Consider the following 23,552-nt stretch of genomic DNA (forward strand, 5'->3'; position numbering starts at 1 on the left):
GAGTTACATTGAGTTTGAAATTATCAATGAGCGTTTTTATTGTCACCACTTTAAAGTGGGCGATTTGTACATGTTGGTGAGAGGGAGAGGAAAAAAAAGGTTTTAAGGAATAAGTGAGTGTGGGCTGTCACTTTGAAGTGAATGGCGATACATGGGTATCACAGAGAGGAAAGTAATGGAGTTTGTTGAAAATGAATTTCGACCCAAAGGTTGTATGTCTTTGGTGTTCCTCACTTGTTCCGTGAGGGTTCATGTGTAAATGGTGTTTACACACAAGCAGTGGTGGATGTGGGTTTTTTGATGAAGTAGAGATTTCCGCAATTGTTACTTGCAGTTCCTTGCATACAATATTGTGTGCAGGGCCTTGAGTTGGGGGAAGGTGTTTTCATGGGCACCTCTATGGCATATTACCATGTCACTTTCCCTTTCCTCAAGGGTAGAGTTATTGCCCTGGAGGAGGGTTTTCCTCCGGGTTGTTCATCTGGACATCCGATTGCTGTGTCGGATGCAATGATGTAGCCTGGGCTACATTGTCGAGCTGTGGGCTCGATGAAGTGGGCGCTCCCTGGGTGGGAGCGGGTTGTTGTGTTCCTGAGCTACTTGGCTCAGGTGTAGAGTACGGTAGGTCTACCGTTCTTCCTGTGGGGAAGGGTGGTCGTTGGCCTGGTTGTCCAGTGCAGAGACTTGCATCTCTTTCCCGGTATTTGGAAGCTTTCGCTTCCCATTCCGCAGTTCTTGCAGCATGTTCCTCAGGAGTCCTGAGTGGTTTGAACTGGGATTTTATATAGGCAGCTTTGCCTAGACTTTCCCAGGAGATTTTTCCCTTGTTCTCCAGGGAATTGTACTCCTCTGCGAGTTTTGCAATACTCGGGAGTCCCAAGAAGTATTTCTTGGTTTCCTTTGCTTTTTTGCGAAGGACTCTATGTACCTTGCAACTTTTGAAGGCAGCTTCAGCCTGTTCATACCAGTGTACGAATTCTTTCCCACTCACGCTTGTCCACCAAGCATATGCAGCGTCATGCGCCGCTTCTGACCCGCTATTCTCCTCATGGGGAAGTTGGGGTCAATTGTTACATCGACTGGGGCTTTGACTTTGCCAAACTCATTGAGTTCAGCGGTCTCGTATAACATGTGGACACTTCCCTGCAGGGTAGCTTGCCCATAGGGTGCTGAGGTACTCAGCGGCCTGCCGCCTCTGGCAGTGGTCCCCGTTTTAGGGTCTGCCGTTGGTTGCCTACCGCTCTCCCTCTTCCCCTCGACATGGGTTTGCCCTTATGCAACCCGGACAGGGTTGGGTTGTTGAAGATAATCGCATGTTTTCGAAATCGAGTGTTTTAGAAGTGGTAATGATGAGAAATGGCAGAGCAAAAGGAAGTGCCTTATCCCACAAGGAATACAAGCACTTTCGTCTGAGGACTCATCAGCCTTTTGCCCTTAAGGTATTTATACTTTAGGGAGAGGTCTGTGCACAGAAACAGTGGGATGTTTCATTAGAAACTCCCAACATCCTTATATAAGCATTTCCAATGCTTAATAAGCATGCACCAAGGCTAATCCGAAAATAGAAGTAATATATAGTTTATATAATGTATATAAATGTTTATATTATAGGTTAAAAACACCCACTGGTTCAGGTTGGGGGGGACCCTCAGGGCCCTCTCAAAATCCCCCCTATCGTACACAACTTTGAACTATTGAAACGACAGAAGCCAAACCAAACAACATGTATCATTGGATTTCACCATGTTTGATTTGCAATCATTTGAGTGACATGGTATCTCAATCACACATCAAAAGACAACATGATAATAATTGCGTGCAAGATTTGATCATGGGTCAATGTACAATGTGTTATATGTAATGGTGTTGATATACTTGAGGGTTGTTGTATTATTGAGCATGTGTGAAAAGATGACATGATAATTTTCTGCCAAATTTGATGATGGGTCAATATACAATTGTTATATAACGGTGTTGGTATGTTTGAGGGATGTTGTACTGTACTCACACGACCAACTACCAGTTGCATCCGGAGCGTGACACCCAACCGGCGAACTTACCATAAAAGGAATGCAATACTATCGGATATTGCCATAAAAGTAACTAAATGCAAAAGAATTTGAAAATGTGCTTAGAAAATTTTCCTGCACCCGGATATCACATATGGATGGTTTTGCGCTTGCACAAATGAACCTATTTCATACAGAAATAATATCCTTGCTAAGCCTACCTAAGAGGTAGTTTGTAGGCCTATTGGGCCTGGATCCTGGCTGATTAGGCTGCAATGGCACCTTACAAGTTGCATCAACCTGTGCTGAGGATACCCCCCTCAAGTGTGACTTTGGCCACAGAAAGCGGGCCAGACAGGTGCGCCATTTGGACAAGGAAGTGGCCATTTTTTGAATGTATTTACTTCCGAAAAAGGGAAATTTGAATTACAATTTGCACAGCCACCCTGAAACCAGGTTTACAGCATGACACAACTAACTCAACCTTTTTCCCAGCGTGACGCGTGACAAAACCTTGATTTGAGCCGGACCTCGAGGCCAGCATGACGCGTGACAGGTTGTTGGTCATGTTAGTACAGTATTCCCAAGTGCGTGTGAAAAGACAACATGATAAATAATTTTCTGCAAGATTTGATGATGGGTCAATATACAATGTTATATCATGGTGTTGGTATATTTAAGGGACGTTGTATTCCCAAGCGCACATTCAAGACGATATTATTTCCTACAGAACCCGGCAACATTTCCTAGGACAAGCACTCAGCCTGTCATATCCATACAATCCCGACCTCCGCTCCGGGCTCCTGGAACTCCGAACTCCGACTTCTGGAGCCCTACTTCCCTTCCATCACTTTCTCCTTGCCGACTCCCAAGAGTTTATCCCACCTCCGGCTCAGACACCACCTTCGGTCCGACTCCGGAACATTCCGGGTCCGACCCCAACCTCGACACCTTCCAGACGAGTACGCAAAACCTATGCTCCCGACTCCGGACCTCCGCTCCGGCATCCCGTTCACATCTCATCTCCGGAACCTCCGGTCTTAGCTCCGACCTCGGACTTTGACCCCACCTCCGCTTATACCCATTGTATTGGTTAGCTCATTCCATTTAATTACCTTTGCCAATATTCCGGAGTTTAACCTCCGAGTTCGGACTTTCCGGACTTACTCCGGACCTTGCAACTATTGCATTGTCCATTTCAATTCCGCTATTCTCCCTCATTCCTATTTGGGCTGCTGCTTCCTTTCTATTCAGTCAGCTAGCCATTCCCGACTCCCATCCTCCTTCCTTCCTTCTTGGGCCTTGGCCCTTCATTCCTCCTTTGGGAAACACCATTGAGTCAAACACTTGACCCTCGGTGTTGTTCCTCTTTCCATCTCCCTTTGTCTCCTTTTGTCCTACCCTTGTTCCTTTTGATTCCGGACCCCCCTTATATACAATGTACCTAGTAACTTGTAACCTCAGTCCGAAATCGACATGAATTCCCCCAAGAGACTTTCCCTCTGCTAGATCCGAAATTAAGGACCCCCAGGACAACCAGCAATGGCACAGCGCTCCGCCTGAGTTGCTGAGGCCGAGGTCCTTCCATGCTAAGTCTCTGATTCCGCTCTGGAGTCGTCCGAATCCACCCGTTCTAACACAGCCCAGGATTCTCTGCTTCATCTTCTGATGACTCAGAATCAGCACGGAGGGATGCCTCTGAAGCTTTGTGTGCCAAAGAAGTGGAGGGCACTCGCTCCTTCATGGGTGGTACTCGGAAAGACTCCACAATGTGAAGGGAACGGCACTCATCACCCAAGAACTATCGCACTGCACAGAACACAGGGCACATGTGTGGAGGTTGGGCTAGGTGCTTGGAAATGGTCGCAAGCCTAGACTCCAATACCTCCTTCGGATGGCGCCTCCAGTCCATCTGATAGCGACTCCCAGGCTTGAATGCATTAGGTTTGCAGGCCTCTACCAGGTGGAGTTGGGCAAGGACAGCAATGGTGACCCCTTTCCTCTCTATAATAATAATATTATCATCATAATAATTGTGATACAGATAGCTTCAGGAAGCACTCACGGAGCTTGGTGTTGAACGTGGTCATCATCTCCGCATTTTTTCCTTGCTCAGCAGTATGGGAGGCCAGTTTGATGGACTGAGTTCGGGCCTTCTGTTCGTGTCTCTGCCACCAAGGACTGTCCTCCACCAAAATACCGCAAATGTATATCAACCAGAGGTGGAAGAGTGGTGGCTTTGCTTTCCACCCTGATTGAGTCTTCCCATATTCACAGTCCCATACAAGGCTGTTGGCATATTCAACCATGTTTGCACCCTTTGCCCGTTCCACTGGAATCTTCTCTTCATTGTGTTTGACCTGATGGAAGGGAGCCCATGCAGTGAGGATGAACGCAGCAATGAGGCTGATGTGGAATCTTGCATCTGACATATCATAGCTCTTGGTGACCCAATTCGTGAGCTCCTGAGACATCGGGTCCTTCAAGATGTCTTGCTGGATCCAGTCAAGTGGAAGTCGAGAACGTTTGATGACCCATGTAAGGTCACCAAGCCTTGCGTCAGTCCAGTGCCATGATGCCTGTGGGTTTCCCTCTGTAATCTGGGTGCTGGCAATGGAGGCTGCAAGGCGATCTGGATCAGACATGGTTCCCAGATCAGGTCGTCTTGCATTCCTGCTGGGGTATATCAAGTCCGCCCATGAATCATACTGTGCCCATTGACTTGACCTCCCTGTGGGAAACATGGTGGAATGTGGATATCGATACATCGTCTTGAATCCGTCTGAAAGACAACAGCCTCAATGCAGAACTCCTGTTGCCCTTGTGAGGATGATGTGTGTGGGCAAAGGTCTCGCAATGCCTGGAAGACTTGAGTGCAGACTTCCGCAGCAGACCCTTGTCAAAATCCAAGGCCCTCCTTGTTGATGATGATTTTTGAACAAGGTCAGGCAGTGTGACCATTGCATACAAGCCATGGACCCATTCATAGACATCAATGTGGGGCAGGTTCTTCAAAATTGAGTGTATGGCTTGAGAGGAGGTGGCAAGTGTGAGAATCTGGCACTCTGTGGCCACTTTAGAATTGTCAAAGGGGTGTGCCCTGGACAAGAGTTCCTTGAGTGCATCAGCTTGGATATTGAGGCGACGTCGGTCATCTCGGTCTGCAGTTGCATAGCTTGCATTCAGGGATTTCTTGATTCCCTTCTCAATTTCATAGAGGGCATTTGTCTCGAGTGTTTCAACCACATAACTGGCTAGTGACTGAAGGATTTTCTCCTCCCTTGGGAGGGAGGTGGGGAGATGTTCGGTGGTGTGAAGACCAAGGTGGATATGCTCAATGAAGCAGGTGGCTTTCATATGCTGTGAGTGAAAGTGAAGGGGTGGGTCAGAACTCGGCAATGGCAATTCATGCATGATTGAAAAAATGGGTTATGGGTTATTATCGTAGTTCCATTCGCACATGGAATGACAACAACGTCTCTGTGGTGAATTTTTAGAAAAGCAGTTGTACTTCCATGCGAGCACAGAACTATGACAATAATTTCCCTACAGAGACTTAAGAGAAAGGTCATACTCCCATGCGAGCACAGCACTATGACATTAATTTCCTCCAGAGACTTAAGAGAAAGGTCGTACTCCCATGCGCACACAGAAGAATGACTATCCCAAGGAGTAAACAAATAGACACTCACATCATATGTGGCCTGAGAGTAGTTGTACAGAACAACACACTTTGATGCAAAGCGTGGGACTCCAGCAGCATCTTTCGGCCATCTGGATGCATCGACATCAATCTTTTCCATTTGTTCAAGGTGGATCCCCACCATGTCACTCAGACATGGGAATCCAGTTTCCTTGATTCCAACAGAAAGCAAAAGAGGGTCCATCACATATGTGGACAGCACCCTTCCTGCACCACAGAACCCAAAGCTACCAGCTCGTTCCAGTGCTGAAAGCAGCTCTCACAGCAGCAAGTTTGCTGGATGTCCCTCTCTCTTGTGTCGGACTTCGGATTGGTAGATGTGATCTATGGCCCAGAAGAGAGGGTATGTGGTCCAAAGATATGTCTGCTGAAGGACCTAAATCATCCCCATTCCCACCATATTAGACATGTCAAAGATGATCATGACCAACACATACCTCAGGTTTGAAGATGACCAAATTGTGCCTGAGTTTGTCTACCAATTCCGGATCAACCCATGTGTCCACAAGGGGGGTGAGAATCTTCTCGAAAACAGCTCTGGAGATCAACCATCAATACAAAGTACAAAACTTCCAATATATCATTCTGACCTTCCAGTCCGTTTCTCTTGTGCAATTCCAGAAAAGTTGATGGTCCAATAATTCTCCAGTCGGAGATCAGTTGGTGGTCGCAAGTCAGGATCATTGGATGTGAGTTTGTGCTTCATTCGGTCGAATGGCATCCCCCGCTCCACATAGGAGGACATCTCTTCAGCCTTTGTGCGTTCTGTCAGTTGGGCATATTGTCCAGCAAGAGCAGCAGTTACGGCTCCATGCATGGTTTCAGCTGCTCCTGACCTCCATGCAATCCGATGTTGCAACTCATTGTATCCCTGGAAAAAACACACCCTTTAGGGGCTCCACAGCATGCTGATGGAGGAGGTCCTCAACCTCCTGGGTGTCAAGTTCATCACCACCAAGCAGTTGGTCATCATCAGATTCTCGGTTTGAGGGTGCATAGTCACTATCGTTATTGTCATCATCACTGTCTTCTCCAATGGGGTCATGGCTTTGTCTTTGCCTTGTTTGAGAAAGCAATTCACTGTTGATTCCCTGTGCAGCCCTGTGGAATTCAGGGAGGATGGTGTTTGCTTGCACATGCCCAAAGCATGTCATGAATGCTTGTGGGTAGACAGAGATGGACACATTTCCAGTCCGGTCACCATAATGGAAGTGGTCAAACATCGTTGGGGCATCGTGCAACTGGAAGAGAGGGCCCCCTGGTGCAGCTGTTGCACTGAAAAATTGGACTCTATGTTCAATCCTATTTTTCTCTGAGTCATAGATGTTAACATCATTTCCATCTATGTCCTGGTATGGCAGATTGGTGAGATCAGTGATTGGTTCATTATTTTCATCATAAACCTCATCATGCTCTTCTAGGATAGTTGCAGGGTCCACGTTGACTGTCTTAGCAACAGCAACGGCACTAAAGCCCCAAAACAAAATCAATGCACACACTTGTGAGCCATCATACATTTGATGACTTACCACAAGTGGGTGGCAATGGCAAAGCTCCAACGTGATATGTGCTCGAAAGAATAGTTTTGTCCAAAGGTAGTGATGGTTTGCTCCAAGTTGACATCACTTGTGTCAAGCAGTAGGTCTTGACCATATTTCATCAAGACAATCAATGGTATGGATTCCTTGAACCAAGGATTGTGATGCCATGTCTCAGGTGCATTCTCGAAGAAGTGTGATTCATATCGTTGAACCATCGTGTCATGCATAGACCGGACACTGGAGAGATTTAACATCGCTTTTGATGATTGCTGTGAGCTAGTGCTAGTGAAAATGCATCGACATGAGCAGAGAGACATTGAATGCTCTGAGGCTTGCTTGACTTACACCCAATCTGTGATGGCCTTGTATTGGTCAAGCCTCCCAGACAAATCTATGTAGTAGTTGTCATGTGTGGAGTAGCTCCTGTTGGGGATACGGCCCATTGCCCAGAGAATTATGCAAGTGGCCATATGGACATGTGCGGGAGTCATCTGGGTGCACTCGGATTGGGTACCCAGTGCAATTGGATCATTATCATTATCTAGGAATGAGTGAGGTGCCATGGCAAGAAAGATGTTGTCATGATCCTGTGTACCGATGAAGAGCATCCTGCCTGTGGGGTCAAAGCCAAGGTCACCCCTGTGGTTGAGGAAGATCCCAACAAGTTGAGGTGGAAGCACCAGGTGGTATTCACATTAATGGAAGGGGGAGGAAGGATCACATCAAAACCGATGTGATCCGGGACTTTGAGGGAGAAGTCGATGTGGTGCCCTGCAGTGCGGTAGGCAAAGTGTTGGGTGACACCGTCTTCATAAAAACTGTGATCGACATTGAGCCTGTACTTTGTCCTGAGAAGGCGGAAGGCCCTTCCACCATCCTTGCAGTTGTAGAGTCCTTGCAGCTGGCTGAGGTTCAGCAATTGTTCAGGCCATTGATGGTATCGGTCTCGTTCAGGGATCCTCTATAGAATGAGGGGGAAATAGGCTATTGCCACTGCACCCTCGAGACTTTCTGGGCTTGAAAAAAAAGAGAAAGATCACACCTTTCTAACGGTACCAATCATTTGAAATTTGGTTCAGCCATTGAAAAGTTATAAGCATCAACATTTCTGCATCCTGCACCCTCAACGTGAAGCCTTGATGTTTTCTTGGTCAGTTTTGAGAATTATGGGCGTCAATAGGCATTCCAGATAGCTGTAGGCGAGATCTACAAGATGAAAAAAAGAGCATGTGAATAGCTGCTCTGGGTAAGGAGGTATGGGAAAAATAAAATTTAGAGGAAAAAAATAGGGAAAAATGCGGGGTGTTCTGGTGTGGAACATGGTGAGGAGATAGAATGGGGAGATATTTTATTTGGAATTTTTTAGGGAGGTTTTTTTTTGAGGGTGCACTTGGGTGCAGAGGGTGCAAGTGAGGGTGCAAGTGAAATTAAAAGTGAAATATCTAAGTGAAGAAAATGGATATAAATATGGGGTCTTTTTCAGTATGATATATTTAGCAGAGAGAGTGGAATAGAAAATTTTAATATTTTCCTTTTTTGGAAAATAAATTTCGAGGGTGCAAGTGAAATAAAAGTGGAATAGGTTTTGACTGGATGGATGAAAATTGAAATGATTGATAGGGTTAGGAAGGTGTGATTTTAGTGAAAATTATAAAAGCAAAAAAAAGAGAGGTGGCTGTGCAGTTTTTGCACAGCCACAGAGGAAATTTTTTGATAAGTAGAAAGTGGAAGGTGAGAAAGGTGGGAGAAGAGAGCCAGAAAGGTTAGAACTGAAGTTAAGAAAAGGACTTGAGAAGACAACAAGGTAACAATGCAACAATGTGACAACAAGACAACTAGACAAGGGAAGAAGCAAAAATGCAAAGCTAAGGAACTAAAAAAAGTGAGAACTGAAGTTTGAACTTGAACTTGAGAAGACAACAACACAACAATGCAACAATGGGACAAGGCGACAACTAGACAACTAGACAAGGAAGCAAAAAAAGGTTTGGACTTGGGAACTGTGAAACTAAAAAAAAGTGAGAACTTTGGTTGAAGTTGAGAACTTAAGAAGGTGGGATGGAAGAAGGCAAGAAGAGGACAGGAGGACAAGAAGTGGGTACTGTGGAACTGAGGAGGGGACTGTCAGGGATGCATCCAGGGTGGAGGGGGCCTGTTAGATTGGGCGGATTCGGACGACTCCGGAGTGGAATCGGAGACTTAGTGTGGAAGGACCTCAGCCTCAGCGACTCAAGCGGAGTGCTGTGCCATTGCTGGTTGTCCTGGGGGTCCCTAATTTTGGATCTACAACCATAAGGCCAAAGTGACGAGAAAATCCCCAACCCCAACCCCAACTGCCAAGCCCTGTCATTCTTGTTCCCAAAAGAGTATCCTGGATCAATCAGGGTTAATAGCCATGACCCCTGCATCATGGGGTCCTTTGCCACTTCCTCCATCAGTAAATCCTGTCCCCTCATCCAGCTCTTTAGCACCCATGAGCCCCCAGCCTTCACACTCTCCTCTCCCTCAGAGCCCACCACCTTCCATATCCATATCCCACTCATGGCACAGGAGACAACCTAGTAAGGAGTCCTTATTGCCTCCCCTAGAGAGTGTCAGAGACCAGGTTCGAGATGAAGGAAAGTCTCCGTGGTGGAGGGCTTTGGCCTCAGCGACTTATGCCAAGAGTGCTGTGCCTAGTAACACGTCTGTGCCCTAACTTACTAACTGGCAACCAGAACTGAAGGGGGGTAACTCTAGTCGATTTTATTACTGAAGTGTAACCTATGTACAAGTGGGATATATATATGGTTACAGCGAAGATGGGTCCGCAAATGGCAGGCCGAACAGAGCGGAGCTAACGGGGTTAAACATTAGCCGACTGAATATTACCGACGAGTCGGGTCGCAGGGTTAATGGAAAGGTGGGTGATAACCCAGAAACGGAAAGGAGGGATAGGCCCGAAGGTGGGCTCTGCAGGGCAGGCGAGTGTATTGCCCAGCAGAGGCGGGGGTGCGCTAGCGGACGTCGGAGCTGTCCAGAAGTCTTCGGGGCTCCGTACTTAGGGAGGCGTAGGTAATAAATTGAAAGGAGGGGGTGGTGACCATTGAGGGGTACCAAGAGGATTGCGGAATACGGGAGCTCCAAGGTTAGTAGAGAAGGAGCGGAGGTAGACCGGAGGGATCGGAGGGACCGGAAGTCGATGGCCAGGAATGGATATGACAGAGAGGCAGTCCAATTCAGAGCTCTCCACACATGATGATGCCAGCCTTGTTGGGCCGACAGCCTCAGCATCTAGCCTGACCAGGAGGAATCCACCCAGGAAGAGGTCAAGGAAGAGTTATGATACTGAGGAAGCGCAGATCAAGGGAAAACAACCCAGAAAGGTAGCTGCTCCAAGACAGGTGAGAACAATATTATGCAAAATCACAACTTATTTCATCATGTATTTGTGAGAAGGAAAGCTCAAGGAAGAAGGGCGGTGCACGGGGCAATCCCCAGGATGAGTCGCCATTGGTGACTCATCCTGAAGTTTCTCCTGACATGTCGGAAAATGCTCCAAGTTCACAGCCAAGGGCAGTAGAGATTTCACCTGCTGTCATGGTAGGGTGGTAAAAGTGCTTCATGGTGTGATTTCTGATGTACTTCTGCAGTCAGGACTCACTCCAAAGAGGTTCTTCAAATTGACAGCGTTTCATGGTTTGGTGGGTTGTTATTGTTATGTATTTGACACATGGACTGACAGAATGAGAATGAGTAGCCATACAATGACACAAAGATGGCCATTACCACTGCTAGAGGCAAGGACTATATCGAGGACCTGGCTTACTTTGTCCATCCATCTTCCATGCCCAACCTCTCAACTTTTAAAAAGGGGGAACTCGAAATACTCCAATCCTCTGAACCCTCTGAGTTCTGTCAGGTTATTAGAGAGCTGTTCCTTGTGGAAGGCAGGGAAAAGGAGCCATTCCTGCTTTCCACTGTGCTGCATGTCGCAGAACTTGACCGATGCACCCCTGTTCAGGTGCTGTGTTGGATCTTGAGTAAAAAATGCCAGTTGGCTCATTTAATATGTTTAGATATGGATGACCCCGATCCACATGCAGAAAACCGCATCTACTCCACCACACTCTTGAGTGCATTTGCTCAGATGGAGGACCTGATGAAAGGCCAGATACTTAATGTGCTATCTCTGCCTAGTATGAGAAGCCCACCACCTGGGAGTGCGAGCAGGTGTGTCGGAAGTGTTAAAGTGGATGTGTCCCAAGTTGACATCTTGATTTTAGCCTTCTTGCAGATGACTATTTGGCAATAAATTCTACATTGTAACAGGTCTATCGCCTAGACTTGAGACAGAGAGAAAGGGGGAGGGTGGTAGTGTGTGTGGGTGTGGTTCATGGAGCCGGGTTTTGGTCCTGGGCGCTACTGAGTCTGCAAAAACCTCAAACAAACACTCACCTACGTCTCTCTTGGACATCAAGGCTGAGTATTATGATGTGAGGGGTCTTAGACGTGAGCCACTAGCTCAGAGGGGGCGTTAGGGTCGTGGATGGCATCTTTGCCGCTTGGATGTAACTTCTGCTTGTCCCTTCACAGGTCTATTTAGTACTAACTAGTTATGTACAAGCTGTTATCTATTTTATATGAGTTGGAAATGGAATGAATGGAATGGGGAAATGTAAACGGGCCGTTAGGCAACCGTAAATGATGAATATCCAATTGGGAACAAAGAAACAATAAAAGAAATATGAATGAATGGGGAATATATGATAACGGATCCGAAATGGGAATTGTGAAAGTTAACTCCGCAACACTTCGCTACAGCGCCCGCCTATCCTCCCGTCAGCAACCTCCTCGTCTCCAGCTTCCCAACGAGCCCTTATTCATCCCAATTGGTGCAGTACTTCTTGAGATGTGGCCATTGACAGGTGCTGTCAAGACCATGTGAGACTATACTCCGTGCTGAACCATCCGGGTATGGGATTGCCATTCTGGGAAATGCCCCGGGGGTGAAGAAGGATGGTAGAGCATCACTATCAGGTAGAAAAACGGCTGGGTTGTATGTGTGGTTATGGAGATCTAGAGAGGGGGTGAAATTGGCAGCATGGTTGGGTGTGTGTCAGAGACCAGGTTGAGACGAAGGAGTGTCTCCGTGGTGGAGGGCTTTGGCCTCAGCAACTTATGCCAGGAGCGCTGTGCCAAGTAACACGTCCATGCCCTAACTTACTAAACTGGCAACCAGAACTGAAGGGGGTAAACTCTAGTTGATTTTATTACTGAGGTGTAACCTATGTACAAGTTGAGTATATATATAGTTACAATGAGGGCGGGCCCGCAAATGGCGGAGCCGAGCTAACAGGGTTAGACATTAGCCGATTGAATATTACTGACAAGTCGGGTTACAGGGTTAACGGAATGGTAGGCGATAACCCAGAAACGGAAAGGAGGGATAGGCCCGAAGGTGGGCTTGCAGGGCAAGCAAGTGTATTGCCCAGCGGAGGCGGGAGTGCGCTAGTGGACGTCGGAGCTGTCTGGAAGCCTTCGGGGCTCCATACTTAGGGAGGCGTAGGTAATAAATTGAAAAGAGGGGGTGGTGACCATCGAGGGGTACTGAGGTGATTGCGGAATACGGGAGCTCCGAGGTTAAGGAGCGGACGTAGACCGGAGGGATCAGAGGGAGTGGAAGTCGATGGCTGGGGATGGATATGACAGTGTGGGAATTTTGCTTGGGGTTGTTGGGAATGATGGGGAAAATATGGAAAAATATGGAATGAGTGTATGGTGTATTGGATAGTGATAGAATGAGCATTGGGAGCGTCAGAGGGTATGTGGTGTATGTTGGTGGCCAAATTCCGCAGAATCCGACTTTTTGCGGTGCACGGAGTTGTCCCCACAACAACGTCATCAAGCAACTTCATGCATGGCCAATCACAGCTTGTCCCCTCTAGCACTTGGTCCATCCTGTCGTCATGTGGGACTAGCCACCCTCCCCACATAGATGGCATGGGCTATGGTACTGTTCTCCAGGTTGTTTCTGGTGCAAAGTGGATCATTGTTAGTAGTGACAACGAGAGGCTCTTCGGCACTGAGGATGCTTCTGAAGACTTGTTTGCTCTGGCATATCGGAATGATCCATCAACACAATTAATAGTGTTGGAACCTGGGTTTTCCCTGTGAGCTCCTTTATTCAGTATGTGAACGCTCACATACTAATAGAGTTTCTTCTTGTTAGTGTCTTGCCACCAGGGACTCCTCATGCTGTTCTTTCGGTGATTGATGCCTCAAGTAAGAGATCATCAAAAGGAGGCAAGGGATTGGTTGAAGAGGTGCATGATTTTGAGCCCTCTGGTCGGACAAGTCCTGGTGTCTTGATGGTGGGGCACCATTTCTAAACTTTGGTACCATGGACCTTACACTTCGAGCCTTCTTGCTTCAGTGCATAAGGCCGAAGTGGTCCAATCAGGAAGAGACTGACAGCATCATGGTCCATGGCTGGATGCTGTTGCTGATGCACCTCCAGGCAAAGCTTCTTCATCCCCCATCCCTACCTCCAACCATTCCAGTCAGGTCAGGTTTGTCGCTGGTATACCTGGTCCTTGAGCACAAGAAGTTTTGCTTCTCAGCAGTGACCAATGACCGCTCATTTGGCCACTTTTGTCATGCAGCAGATGACTTTCTAAAGGACACAAAATTGGTATCCAAATATTGCCGCTTTGCCAGCAGCATTGACTTGATGCTTCAGCAAAACAATGTTTTTCCTGTCGATTCTTGGGTTATGTAGTTTATATACTCATGCAATTCGGATTGTGATGACAAGTAGCTTGGAAGCTGAGCAAAGGGGTGAAGCGTATGGTTCCAGAATAGGACTGGATTAGATATGGATCACACATGTCTTGCCATGCTTGCTGCCAATACATTCTGGGCCCTTTGGCTTTTCCTTTTCTTCTGATTTCTAACCGTTTCCCATTTTGCATGTATCAGCTTTGGTATCCTTTCCTGATTTCTAACTGCTTCCGAGTTTGCATGTATTACTAGTATGTGCTCTTTGACATCAGCTATTCTTTTGTTTTCCCTCAAAACTTTCTTGTACATTTATATTCTTTTATCTGGAATACCACATAAGTCTTATTTAATCTCGTACCTCCATCTAATCAGGGCTAACAAATGCTGGTAGTGGGCAACGGCCACAAAGGGCCCATGTGAAATTAGCCACATGTGCACGATGCATGACCCGCATTCTCGTACATACAAAGGGAAAGCATGAAAGTTACTAGTACAATGAAGAAAAAGAGTAACAGACGATGTAAAAAAGTTTGAAAAGAAGAGATGGCAAAGGAGGAGTATTGGGGAGGAGGAGGGAGACAAGAAAATAAGCTAGGAGCTGGAGCAGATGGGAATGTAGTCGAGAATCGCGGTATTGGCAGCAGCAAATCGGGAATAGAGTAATACGCAGGTGGCAGCAGTGGAAGCAGGTCAGAAGCATGGGCCTGGAAAAGCAAGCGGTGTAGGAGAAATAACGGTCACACTATGGAAACCCATTATGGAAATATGCCAGATAAATCACAAAACCCCATACGACAAGTAGATATGAGAAAATAGAAGGACCTGAATTTTAATGAATCTTAATGAATTTTTACGAATTTTTACGAATTATTATGACTATACGCGATAAATTGAAAGAAAGAAAATTAGCAAAAATACTTCAAGCTTAGCATCAACAAGACAGAATTCTCGGGGGAATTTATACCAAATATTAAAGAAAGAATTAGGACAATCGACCAAGATTTGACTATAGCAACAATCAGAGAGCCTCCATGGAAACTACTTTCCCACGTCTGCACACATAGCCAAGGATGGAAGTACCACGGAACAAGGATTCCTCAGGAACTAATGCAAAATTCAAAGTCGTGTTTATAATAGGAAATGAAGATGTCCCCCAAACGGACCCAATGGAAGTAATTACAGGGAAAACTACCCACAAACAACGGAGATATGACTAAAACTCCTGCAAAATGAGGACAATGTTTAAAAAGCAAGCGCAAAGACTAACCAGTAACGACCGAGACGAGCTTGATGGCCCATTAGAAAGGAAGGGATCTAATCTTAATCCACCCAAATTTTCATAATAAAAGGATCATGCATTAATGAGATATCCAATAACGGGAATAGCGACATCCAAAGTCCAAGCTCAGGGAAAAGACGATGTTTGCGTAGGATCCATAATTACAACATACAACGAAATTTACACGGAAATTATGAAAAATAGGGAAATATAGTTATGCAAATTTTCAGCCCAAATGGTCCAGCTGCTGTGAAGTTATACCCATGACGGGAATATAGAAATCCGCATCATGTTTAATGACACGTGAGGGTGGCAATGCGAAGGGAACCGGCCATCGGAACCGAGATCCGCACTTCGGCAGATTGCGAAGACCAATTTCCATCCAAATAAGGAAGAGCCCGGTCAAAACAAAGCACGGAAAGTGCAAAACAACCTTAGATCATGAGGGAAAAATCTGAAATAAATCACAGAAGCCCATATGAAAGATATAAACACCTGCGCATATCATAAATCCCGAACAAGTAAACAGAAACAGCACCCGCATACGAACGACTATGGGAACGATGCACGTGATTACTGAATGTGCATGCAAACTGTTGCTAACTCGACGAATACCAGGAAATAGAACACAACTTTAGTACCATTGGAAAGGTGGGAATAAATGAAAATTTATGATACCAAGAACGCGAGAAACCATCCAGAAATGAATGAGATACTAGGACATGAAGTTAGAAACCTGAAAATGCACAGGAAAACAGCTTCAAGAGGTCCAGAGCCCTAAATAAAATACATAAAAATATGATATCTTCGAGGACGACCTACTATAACAACGAACAATACATATGGAGGATTAGGATGTGATAATACAAGGGGGAATCAGGGAAGATGAATGAAATCCACGAAAACCACTAAACTACGATGGACCATGGTGGGAATTTTAGGGAACGATATTCTAATGAAGTGGAGAGCTATAATACATTAGTTTGAGTAATTCTTGACTACTAGCAACTTTGCCTTTCGGTTTTAAACCTGAACAATTCACTCATTTACCATTTCAAGTCTCATTTTAACTAAATGTTGCTGAATAAAAATGGAATAAATCAGCTGAATGTCTCAGCGCAGCCACACGCATAGTAATGCGAAGTTTGAATTCAGAATCACCAAGTCATAGCAAATTTAATGGTAAATATGAGGAATTTGAAATAGGAAAACTGTGACAAATGCAGTGCAGTCAAGTTTTAATTAACCATTAAAATAGCTTAGGCAAGGAAGGACAATAAGGATTCTAGGCGCAGTCTGACCACAGTAGAGCCGCAGTTCAGCGCAGTAGAACTATAGCGTGAAAATTTCATTTTTTATTCAGTTTGAGAAAATACACTGTAAATAAATCCTGTAAATAGGAGGTAGAGTGTGAAAAAGGAAGGCGACCCAAGGAGTATAAAAGGGAGACCCTTTCTGCGACTTTTCGCCCCCCCTCAGAGAAGTAAGAAAATAGAGTATTATTTTTCTCAAGCATTTCTGGTTGTCACTCCAGTGCGAAAAAGTGATAAACAGTTAAGATTGCCACTGTAGTAAAAGGCAGCAATTAAGGAGAGAAATATTAAGTAGATATTCAACAGGAGAGCTGGTTAACACTCCAGATTTCAAAGTGTAAACACAAAACAGTTATTTTGCTACTGTTAAAACAAGCAATAAAATAAGACAAAAATAAAACAAACTCAAGGGACACTCCAGACACAATCCAAATCCATTAACTGAGTAGAATCTTTGAAACTTCACCAAGTAGAAGATTTAATTCAAGTTAAATTCCAAATTAAACAATGCTACACAGAATTACACCTAGACAAATTAAGAAATTTCAATAAAGGAACAGCTCTGCAGGGCTCGGTTTATCTGCAAGTCAATTCCCAGAAACTTTAGACTAACCCATAAAAATAGAATTAGCCAAAACACTTGGATTGGTACTATATTTACAACAAATAATACTAGCACACTTCCCCATCCTAACTAAAGAACCAGGGAACAGCTTGGTGGTGGTCTCGTTTGAACCTCCCAACTGACCTTCCTTCGTTCTCTCCTTCAGTGGCAAATTGGATCTCTGTTAAAAACCCGGGTTGTGGAAGAGGGGATAAATGCGTGAGTCCGAATGCAGGTGGGGCTCAACTAGAGGGGGGTCCGAGGGCTCCAGTAGTGAACCGAAGCTTCTCAGGGAGCCCGGTTCTGCTGGATGGTACAAGAGGCTCTAAGAAGGACGCGGCCTCAGCGACTCGGAGGGAGCGCTGTAGGAGAAATAATATTCAAAGAATAAAACAATGATCTATCAGAATAGTCAACGAACAGGTGACAAGTTCAGACGTTTAACAGATCTCATGATCTTTATGAGACTGGACAGACATTAGAAGATCATTATAAAATATCTACACCCATGTAGTATGAGATTTAATCTACTACAATCATGCCTAGAACTTGACATAGGTGTAATATTCAAAGAATATATCCCTACAACAGGAAAATAGCACATAGACGGCAGAATAAGAAGGAACATTGGGAAAGAAATGTAAATATCTCGGGAACCAGTAAACTTTTGACTGTAATCTTTTTACCATCTGGAAGGACTGTTTCTTAACTTTATCCACGGTTTTGTTTCATTCTAAAAGCTTCAAAACTGACGGAGATATCGCTCAAACGGCGAAACACCTTATAATTCATATATATTTATTTGCTAATTCTTACAAAAGGTAATGTGACTCAAGGGAAATATATTGGCGCCCGGAAGTCTGGCGGACCGAATACCATATGATAGAGTATTCCCCGGCGCGGGCGGACAGTTTTTGATCGCATCAGAAGAGGAGAAAATGCTAAAAAACCGGATCTTGTATATTTTCCCATGATTCATCAAAACTTTTTGATTTTAAGCCCAAATAAATCGGAACAAAGGAATGATTGATGATCTGGATCTCGGATCATAAGCATGAAGTGATTCAGAAGTCCGCGGATCAGTTAATTAATTGGGAAGGCTCTAGAACATTAGTAATGATGTGGCTTCACAAAAAGGGGTCAATTAGAGAACAGTCTAGAAAGTTCCTTTATAGCCGAGTCATTTCTAAAGATAACCGTTCGTAATTAAGGCGGTGTAGAGCATAGCTTCAGCGCTACAAGATCCCGCTGAGATCGGCCCAAAAGACAAAGAAATGAATTACTTATTGCTGAGTCATGTCCTAAGTCCATTATTAAGCTTACACAGCCCAAGCCCCTATATCATTCTAGAACTATCTATAATACAAATGTAGCACATGTAACTAGTGCGAGGCGTGGGAGTAGAGAGGCCTCTGAAAAGCATAAAAGGCCACCGCTTCTGCCCCCTCTCAAACCTCAGGTAGAAATAAAAGTTTAATTCTCCTCACCAGTGGTTGGTTCGTTTGCTCCAAAAGATAAAAGCAAATATTAGTTGTTAGCTAATATAAAACTAACACGTCACTCTAAGCGTGAGTTAGGGTCAGTTAGACACAGCTGAACAAAAGTGTCATAGTGAGAATTAGTGAGAATTTGGTGGAGGGACTTCTTAATTGAATAATCTCTCAGCAATACTTGGTTATCACACCACAGGAGAAAAGTGAGCGATCCTGAACCTGCTAGATAACTAGCACGCACTCTAAGCGATAGAAAGAGCAGTTTGGTCACTCCTGTATTGAGTAACATTTATTGCGGAATTATTTTATTAGCAGTTTTCCTTCAGTAAATTATCAGGAAAATCACATCCTACTGAAAAGTGGTAAATATAGGTGTAATATTGACTAGAAATCATAGTAAAGTCAATATAGAATTTTATCCGTAGACGATCTATACATCAGGTGAGATCGTTGGGGGGTGTTTATTGTTGTTTAGACAGTGAACAATCATATATTTGGCAACCAAAACACGGTCAGTACGCAAATCAGCACAAACTCTAATATCGTTATTGGACGTAGGAAACTGGTTACATAAGGTGATCCAGCTCCGCTCCTTCAGCGCTGTGCCTCCGTTACGTCTCAGTTAGTCCTTGTATTTCTTATGTCTGAGGTGTCTTGTAGAACGGGGACGGGAATCACTCAGAGGGACTTTGGGTGGCATTTTAGTCGAGATTAGAACTGAGGAACTACAGGTTCTAATCTACATGTATTTAAAAGGAGGATGGGGAGGACTTTAGTCAAAGTCCGAACCGACAAATGGGAAAACACCGAAGGGTACCGAATGATACCGAGAGGTACCGAAAGGTAACGAAAGGTCCCAAACGATATTAGAACGGGGAACCGAGGTGTCGGGCCAAGGAGGGCGGAGTTGAAGGCCGGAAAATGAATGGGGAAGACAAATGGACAAAGGGGGTTAGCCGACTGGATGGTAGTAAAAAGGTAGTCGTGCTAAGAATGGAAGGTGACTAATAAATGATAACGTGAGGGAGATCACTGAAGGATGCAGGTAGCTCCGAAAGCGGAGTTGCATATCCGAAGGATGTTAGGTGACTCAAATAAATGAAATGGGTGGAGGAAGGGTTTAAGGGCATGTCATGGGATATCGGAGGTCCGTTGGGGTATCGGAGCAAATCCGGGGTCTCCGAATGTTCCGACTCGGGACCGAGGTTCCGGGATGGGAGTGGCCAAGGTTCGGTGTGCCGCAACCAGACCGGAGCTGAGACAGTCAGGAGGGAAGGTGACTTGGAGAGTGGGGAGGCTGGTGTAGGGGATGGTGAAGTTGTTAGGAAGGTGTGATGTGGTGGGAGTGCGTGGGGTCGGGATTCCGGGATATGACAATCTCACTCACCAGGGGAGCGTGAGATACCAGGCAATAGGGAGAGGGGAAAGGGGAGCTGTCAGGGCCCCTTTATAGGCACGACTTAGGTAGTATGAAACCTCTCCTCAACAGTGAAAGTTCAGTACATACCTCCACTGAATGGTCCGCTTCGCGCATCTGTGCCGAAAACATTCAGTGTATGACTGAGGCAGCGTAATTTGATCCGTTCAGGCTAAGTTGCATGATAAATCACGAGAAAACCGCGATCAGTGAGGGAAGGCATGTGAATGCAAAAGCAGTCACAATTGGGCGCAGCCAGGTTTCCCAGCTAGTGGCAAACAGGGGGGCAGACTGCTAACCCGTGATTATGCCACCATCATGAGACACAGCCACAGCCACAGATGCCCACAATGTCACGTACAGTTCCTCACACTAGCTCAGTGCCATCTGGCAGCAAAGAGTCATTCCAGGGTAAAAATGAACAAGCTTTGGGAAAGGTATGCAACTGATATGCACTTTCAGGTTGGGTATGGTGGAAGGTTGCTGGTGAGGGCAGTGAAAAGGAAAGCGAGTATTTCCATGGTGATTTGTGCATCCACTCTCCCTGGTATACTGGAGGTTGTAGTTGAGCATTCCTTAGTGTCTACTGGATGGACAACTCCAAGTTAGGTGAGGACCTGGACTTTGCCAACACCCTGGTGCAGAAAGGGGGGAAGGGCAAAATAACCCATATTGGGCCCAAACTACCACCTGTAAGTAATTAGAGTTAATCCTGCAGTGCTCAGAGTTGACATTGTGTCTCATCCAGTTCAATGAGGAGGTAAGAACTATGACATGTCTCATTGGTTCTTGCCTGCTCATGCTATCAACAGAAAGTGACCCTGGAGGTCTACTGGGATGCTACTATCCCAGCCATTGCTAACGGGATTTCAGAGGAACTCCACCAACACCCCCTGTAAGTCTCAAGCACATTGCCAAGGTCTAGCGCCTGCAGTGCCGGCCCTTTTATTAAAATTTCCCTTCTTCCTTGCAGTTCATCTTTGAAAGTCTACCCTCATGAGCTGATCCGGCTCAAAGGGGTCACTGTTGTTAGGCCTTCTGTGGACATAAAGTGTATGTTTATTCACTCTTGTTTTCTGCATCGCATAGGATGAAGCCCTTAAATAGATTCATGTCCTGTGATAAATTGTTTTTGACGAAGCTGCCTTCTCTGCAGCTGCAGCCAGGGATGTTGTTCCCGATTTTTATGGGGGTTGGTTTTGCCTGTAAGTAACCCCAAGCCTACTGGAGTGATGAAGGGATTTTATGTGATTTTCATAGCCGTTTCTTCCAAGAAGGGCTCAATGGGTTCTATGTAAGCGTGCATCCATGTTATCCTGACATCTTACCAATCTATCACTTAGTCCCTTCAGAACCTGTGTGAAATTTTCTCACCATGTAGCAAACCCTGGGATGCTTACTCCCAGCCTCTCAAATTTTGCTGCAAAGAGGTTATTCCACACCGGTTTACATTGGTGGGTAGCGATCATTGCCAGCTACCCTCCCAATCGTACACCCTCACTGATGTCCTTCAGTCCATCCTGCATGAGGGATGTGCTGAAGCTTACAAGGATCTGGATTTTGGGGAGCATCCCAACATTCACTGGATCGCAAGGGTTGCTTGCAGCGACCTCAAACTCTTCGGTGCACCCAATGGACAGGATTGGGACTTGAAAAAAGAGTTGCGAGTGTTCCACCTGAAGAAAAGGTGTATTTTGTTGGCAGTGGATGAATTGGAGAAGCTGGCGAATCTGGGGGAAAATTTGGAGAATGCAGCAAGTGCCTTTCTAGGAGGGACTTATGATGCATTCTTTCAAGAGTTGGAACCTGAGGAATCTGGGGTCTACATCAAACACCAGTGTCCTTCACCTGGTTGTGGCAGGCTATTTTAATGGGTGTGTGTGTAATTCATATTCCTTTCCATTCTTGCTAAAAAAAAACCTATTTATTGTTGGACCCTTATATTATATGTTGGCTTCTGAAGCCCACTTGCTCAAACTCACCTCCCAATTTCCATACTTTTCACCTCCCCTCCAGCCATTAATTCCCACTCTCCATAGCAGGTCCTACATTTTTTTCTTCCCCTCTCACCATTTCACTGCTTATAGCTGCTTATCATGTTCCACATGCAGCGCTTCCACTCATCTTATTCCTTTATTAGTTTTGTCTCATCATATTATTAGTCTAGCTACTTATACTGCTGTGTGGTTACAAGGTTACGATCTCTCTTATTTGGACCTATGTACTCTATATTTATTCCCTATCTGAACTTTGGCCTCTCTCAGTCGGGAGCAGATGTGCTCTCTATTGTTTTCTCACATTGCACCTCCCATCGCTGTGATTCTGGACCTGGATTCATTCCTTCCTCACAGCCCATCCTACACTGTTTGAAAATCTCAATGAGGTCCAACCATCTCTCCTTCTCACTGAGACCACTCACAGCAATGCATGTCAAAAATTTCCATGTTGCATTTCCACAAACAAGCGAAAGACAAAAAATGTAAAAGGAGCTCAATAACCGATGTTTCTAAATAACATGCCTTCTCCTAAGCTCCCAGGTGATCCATTCTGACCAGGACTTGACATCTTCCTGGAGCCAAACATCAATGCAGCCCATCAACTTACGAGGGGGTTGCTTGAAATTGACATATATGACTAGCGCATCTGAGGCTCTGAGTTTGAGCAAGTCAAGATAATTATAATGGCGAATGCCATCAGGGCATGGAGGTTGGAAGTCTGTTGATCGACACATGGAGCTGCTCATCTTTCGCACAAAGGACTGGATTCCAGACAATGCCAGCAGTATCAGGAACACTCGTGGTGAGGCAGCAGCATCTCGATCCAATAAAACACCTTTCTCTTCAGCAAGAGGGTCCTCTTCTGGGCTGTCCTCAACATACACTATTTGGTGGCGAAGTACACCTGTTCGCTGTCGACATCTCTGTCCATCACTCTTCTTCCTTGCAGCTATGTGAGGGTAACTTAGAACACAATTTTGAATGAGGAAATGATTCTGGTCTCACCTTCTTCTATGCATCTGGTGCATTCAGGGTACATGCCATCTTTGAACATGGTGATATGATCCAGAGTAAGCATGCATGTCTTGGAACATATGTCACACATTAAGGTGCTGTTGTATAATGACCTGAGCATGTCTTGATAGAACTGTCAGGGCCTGGCCTCAGACTCGGAGGCTCCCTGACCTCAACCCCCATCTAACCTGTCCTCACACTATGCGGGGCATGAGATGTATAGTAAAGAAAGGAATAATACACTGCTATGCGGGCATGAGATGAGAAGAAGGGTAAAGGTCTCATCTCCCCGCATGGTTGCTATATAAAGGAATGGGTCACATGCCCACAACTATACAGCTCCTAGAGTTGTGTAGTGTGACCCGGAGGGAACATCCAGGTGGCAGTGCCCAGTAAGCGTGGGAACGTTCTGGGCAAGTT

The 23,552-nt window shown here is 45.4% G+C and overlaps 5 protein-coding genes across 5 annotated transcripts; 3 read left to right on the plus strand and 2 right to left on the minus strand.

Moving 5' to 3' along the window:
* Positions 1–2,284: 2,284 nt before the first annotated feature.
* On the plus strand, positions 2,285–3,106 carry EI90DRAFT_3126978 (uncharacterized protein; the record flags this gene model as incomplete). Its single annotated transcript, XM_039063966.1, has 2 exons — positions 2,285–2,367; positions 2,740–3,106. The coding sequence occupies 2 exons, from the start codon at positions 2,285–2,287 to the stop codon at positions 3,104–3,106; spliced, it is 450 nt and encodes a 149-aa protein (XP_038913681.1).
* A 704-nt stretch (positions 3,107–3,810) lies between these two features.
* EI90DRAFT_3018107 (uncharacterized protein) lies at positions 3,811–8,316 on the minus strand (the record flags this gene model as incomplete). Its single annotated transcript, XM_039057189.1, has 14 exons — positions 3,811–4,013; positions 4,075–4,740; positions 4,904–5,369; positions 5,609–5,669; positions 5,702–5,713; positions 5,742–5,939; positions 5,976–6,088; positions 6,150–6,249; positions 6,303–6,477; positions 6,599–7,179; positions 7,242–7,535; positions 7,599–7,892; positions 7,934–8,214; positions 8,296–8,316. The coding sequence occupies 14 exons, from the start codon at positions 8,314–8,316 to the stop codon at positions 3,811–3,813; spliced, it is 3,465 nt and encodes a 1,154-aa protein (XP_038913682.1).
* A 2,128-nt stretch (positions 8,317–10,444) lies between these two features.
* EI90DRAFT_3126980 (uncharacterized protein) lies at positions 10,445–11,561 on the plus strand (the record flags this gene model as incomplete). Its single annotated transcript, XM_039063967.1, has 6 exons — positions 10,445–10,636; positions 10,692–10,835; positions 10,886–10,936; positions 10,993–11,275; positions 11,312–11,465; positions 11,519–11,561. 6 exons carry the CDS (start codon positions 10,445–10,447, stop codon positions 11,559–11,561), a joined length of 867 nt encoding a protein of 288 aa, XP_038913683.1.
* An 8,241-nt stretch (positions 11,562–19,802) lies between these two features.
* Positions 19,803–21,992, plus strand: EI90DRAFT_3018109 (uncharacterized protein; the record flags this gene model as incomplete). The annotated part of the gene is made up of 10 exons (XM_039057190.1): positions 19,803–20,033; positions 20,485–20,558; positions 20,702–20,813; positions 20,870–20,881; positions 20,934–21,016; positions 21,095–21,174; positions 21,278–21,326; positions 21,382–21,415; positions 21,528–21,575; positions 21,636–21,992. 10 exons carry the CDS (start codon positions 19,803–19,805, stop codon positions 21,990–21,992), a joined length of 1,080 nt encoding a protein of 359 aa, XP_038913684.1.
* Positions 21,993–22,627: 635 nt separating this feature from the next.
* EI90DRAFT_3126983 (uncharacterized protein) lies at positions 22,628–23,172 on the minus strand (the record flags this gene model as incomplete). Its single annotated transcript, XM_039063968.1, has 2 exons — positions 22,628–23,067; positions 23,124–23,172. 2 exons carry the CDS (start codon positions 23,170–23,172, stop codon positions 22,628–22,630), a joined length of 489 nt encoding a protein of 162 aa, XP_038913685.1.
* Positions 23,173–23,552: the final 380 nt, after the last annotated feature.

This window comes from Cantharellus anzutake (genome assembly GCF_015039405.1).
Source record: "Cantharellus anzutake strain C23 chromosome Unknown EI90scaffold_40, whole genome shotgun sequence".
Taxonomy (NCBI): domain Eukaryota; kingdom Fungi; phylum Basidiomycota; class Agaricomycetes; order Cantharellales; family Hydnaceae; genus Cantharellus; species Cantharellus anzutake.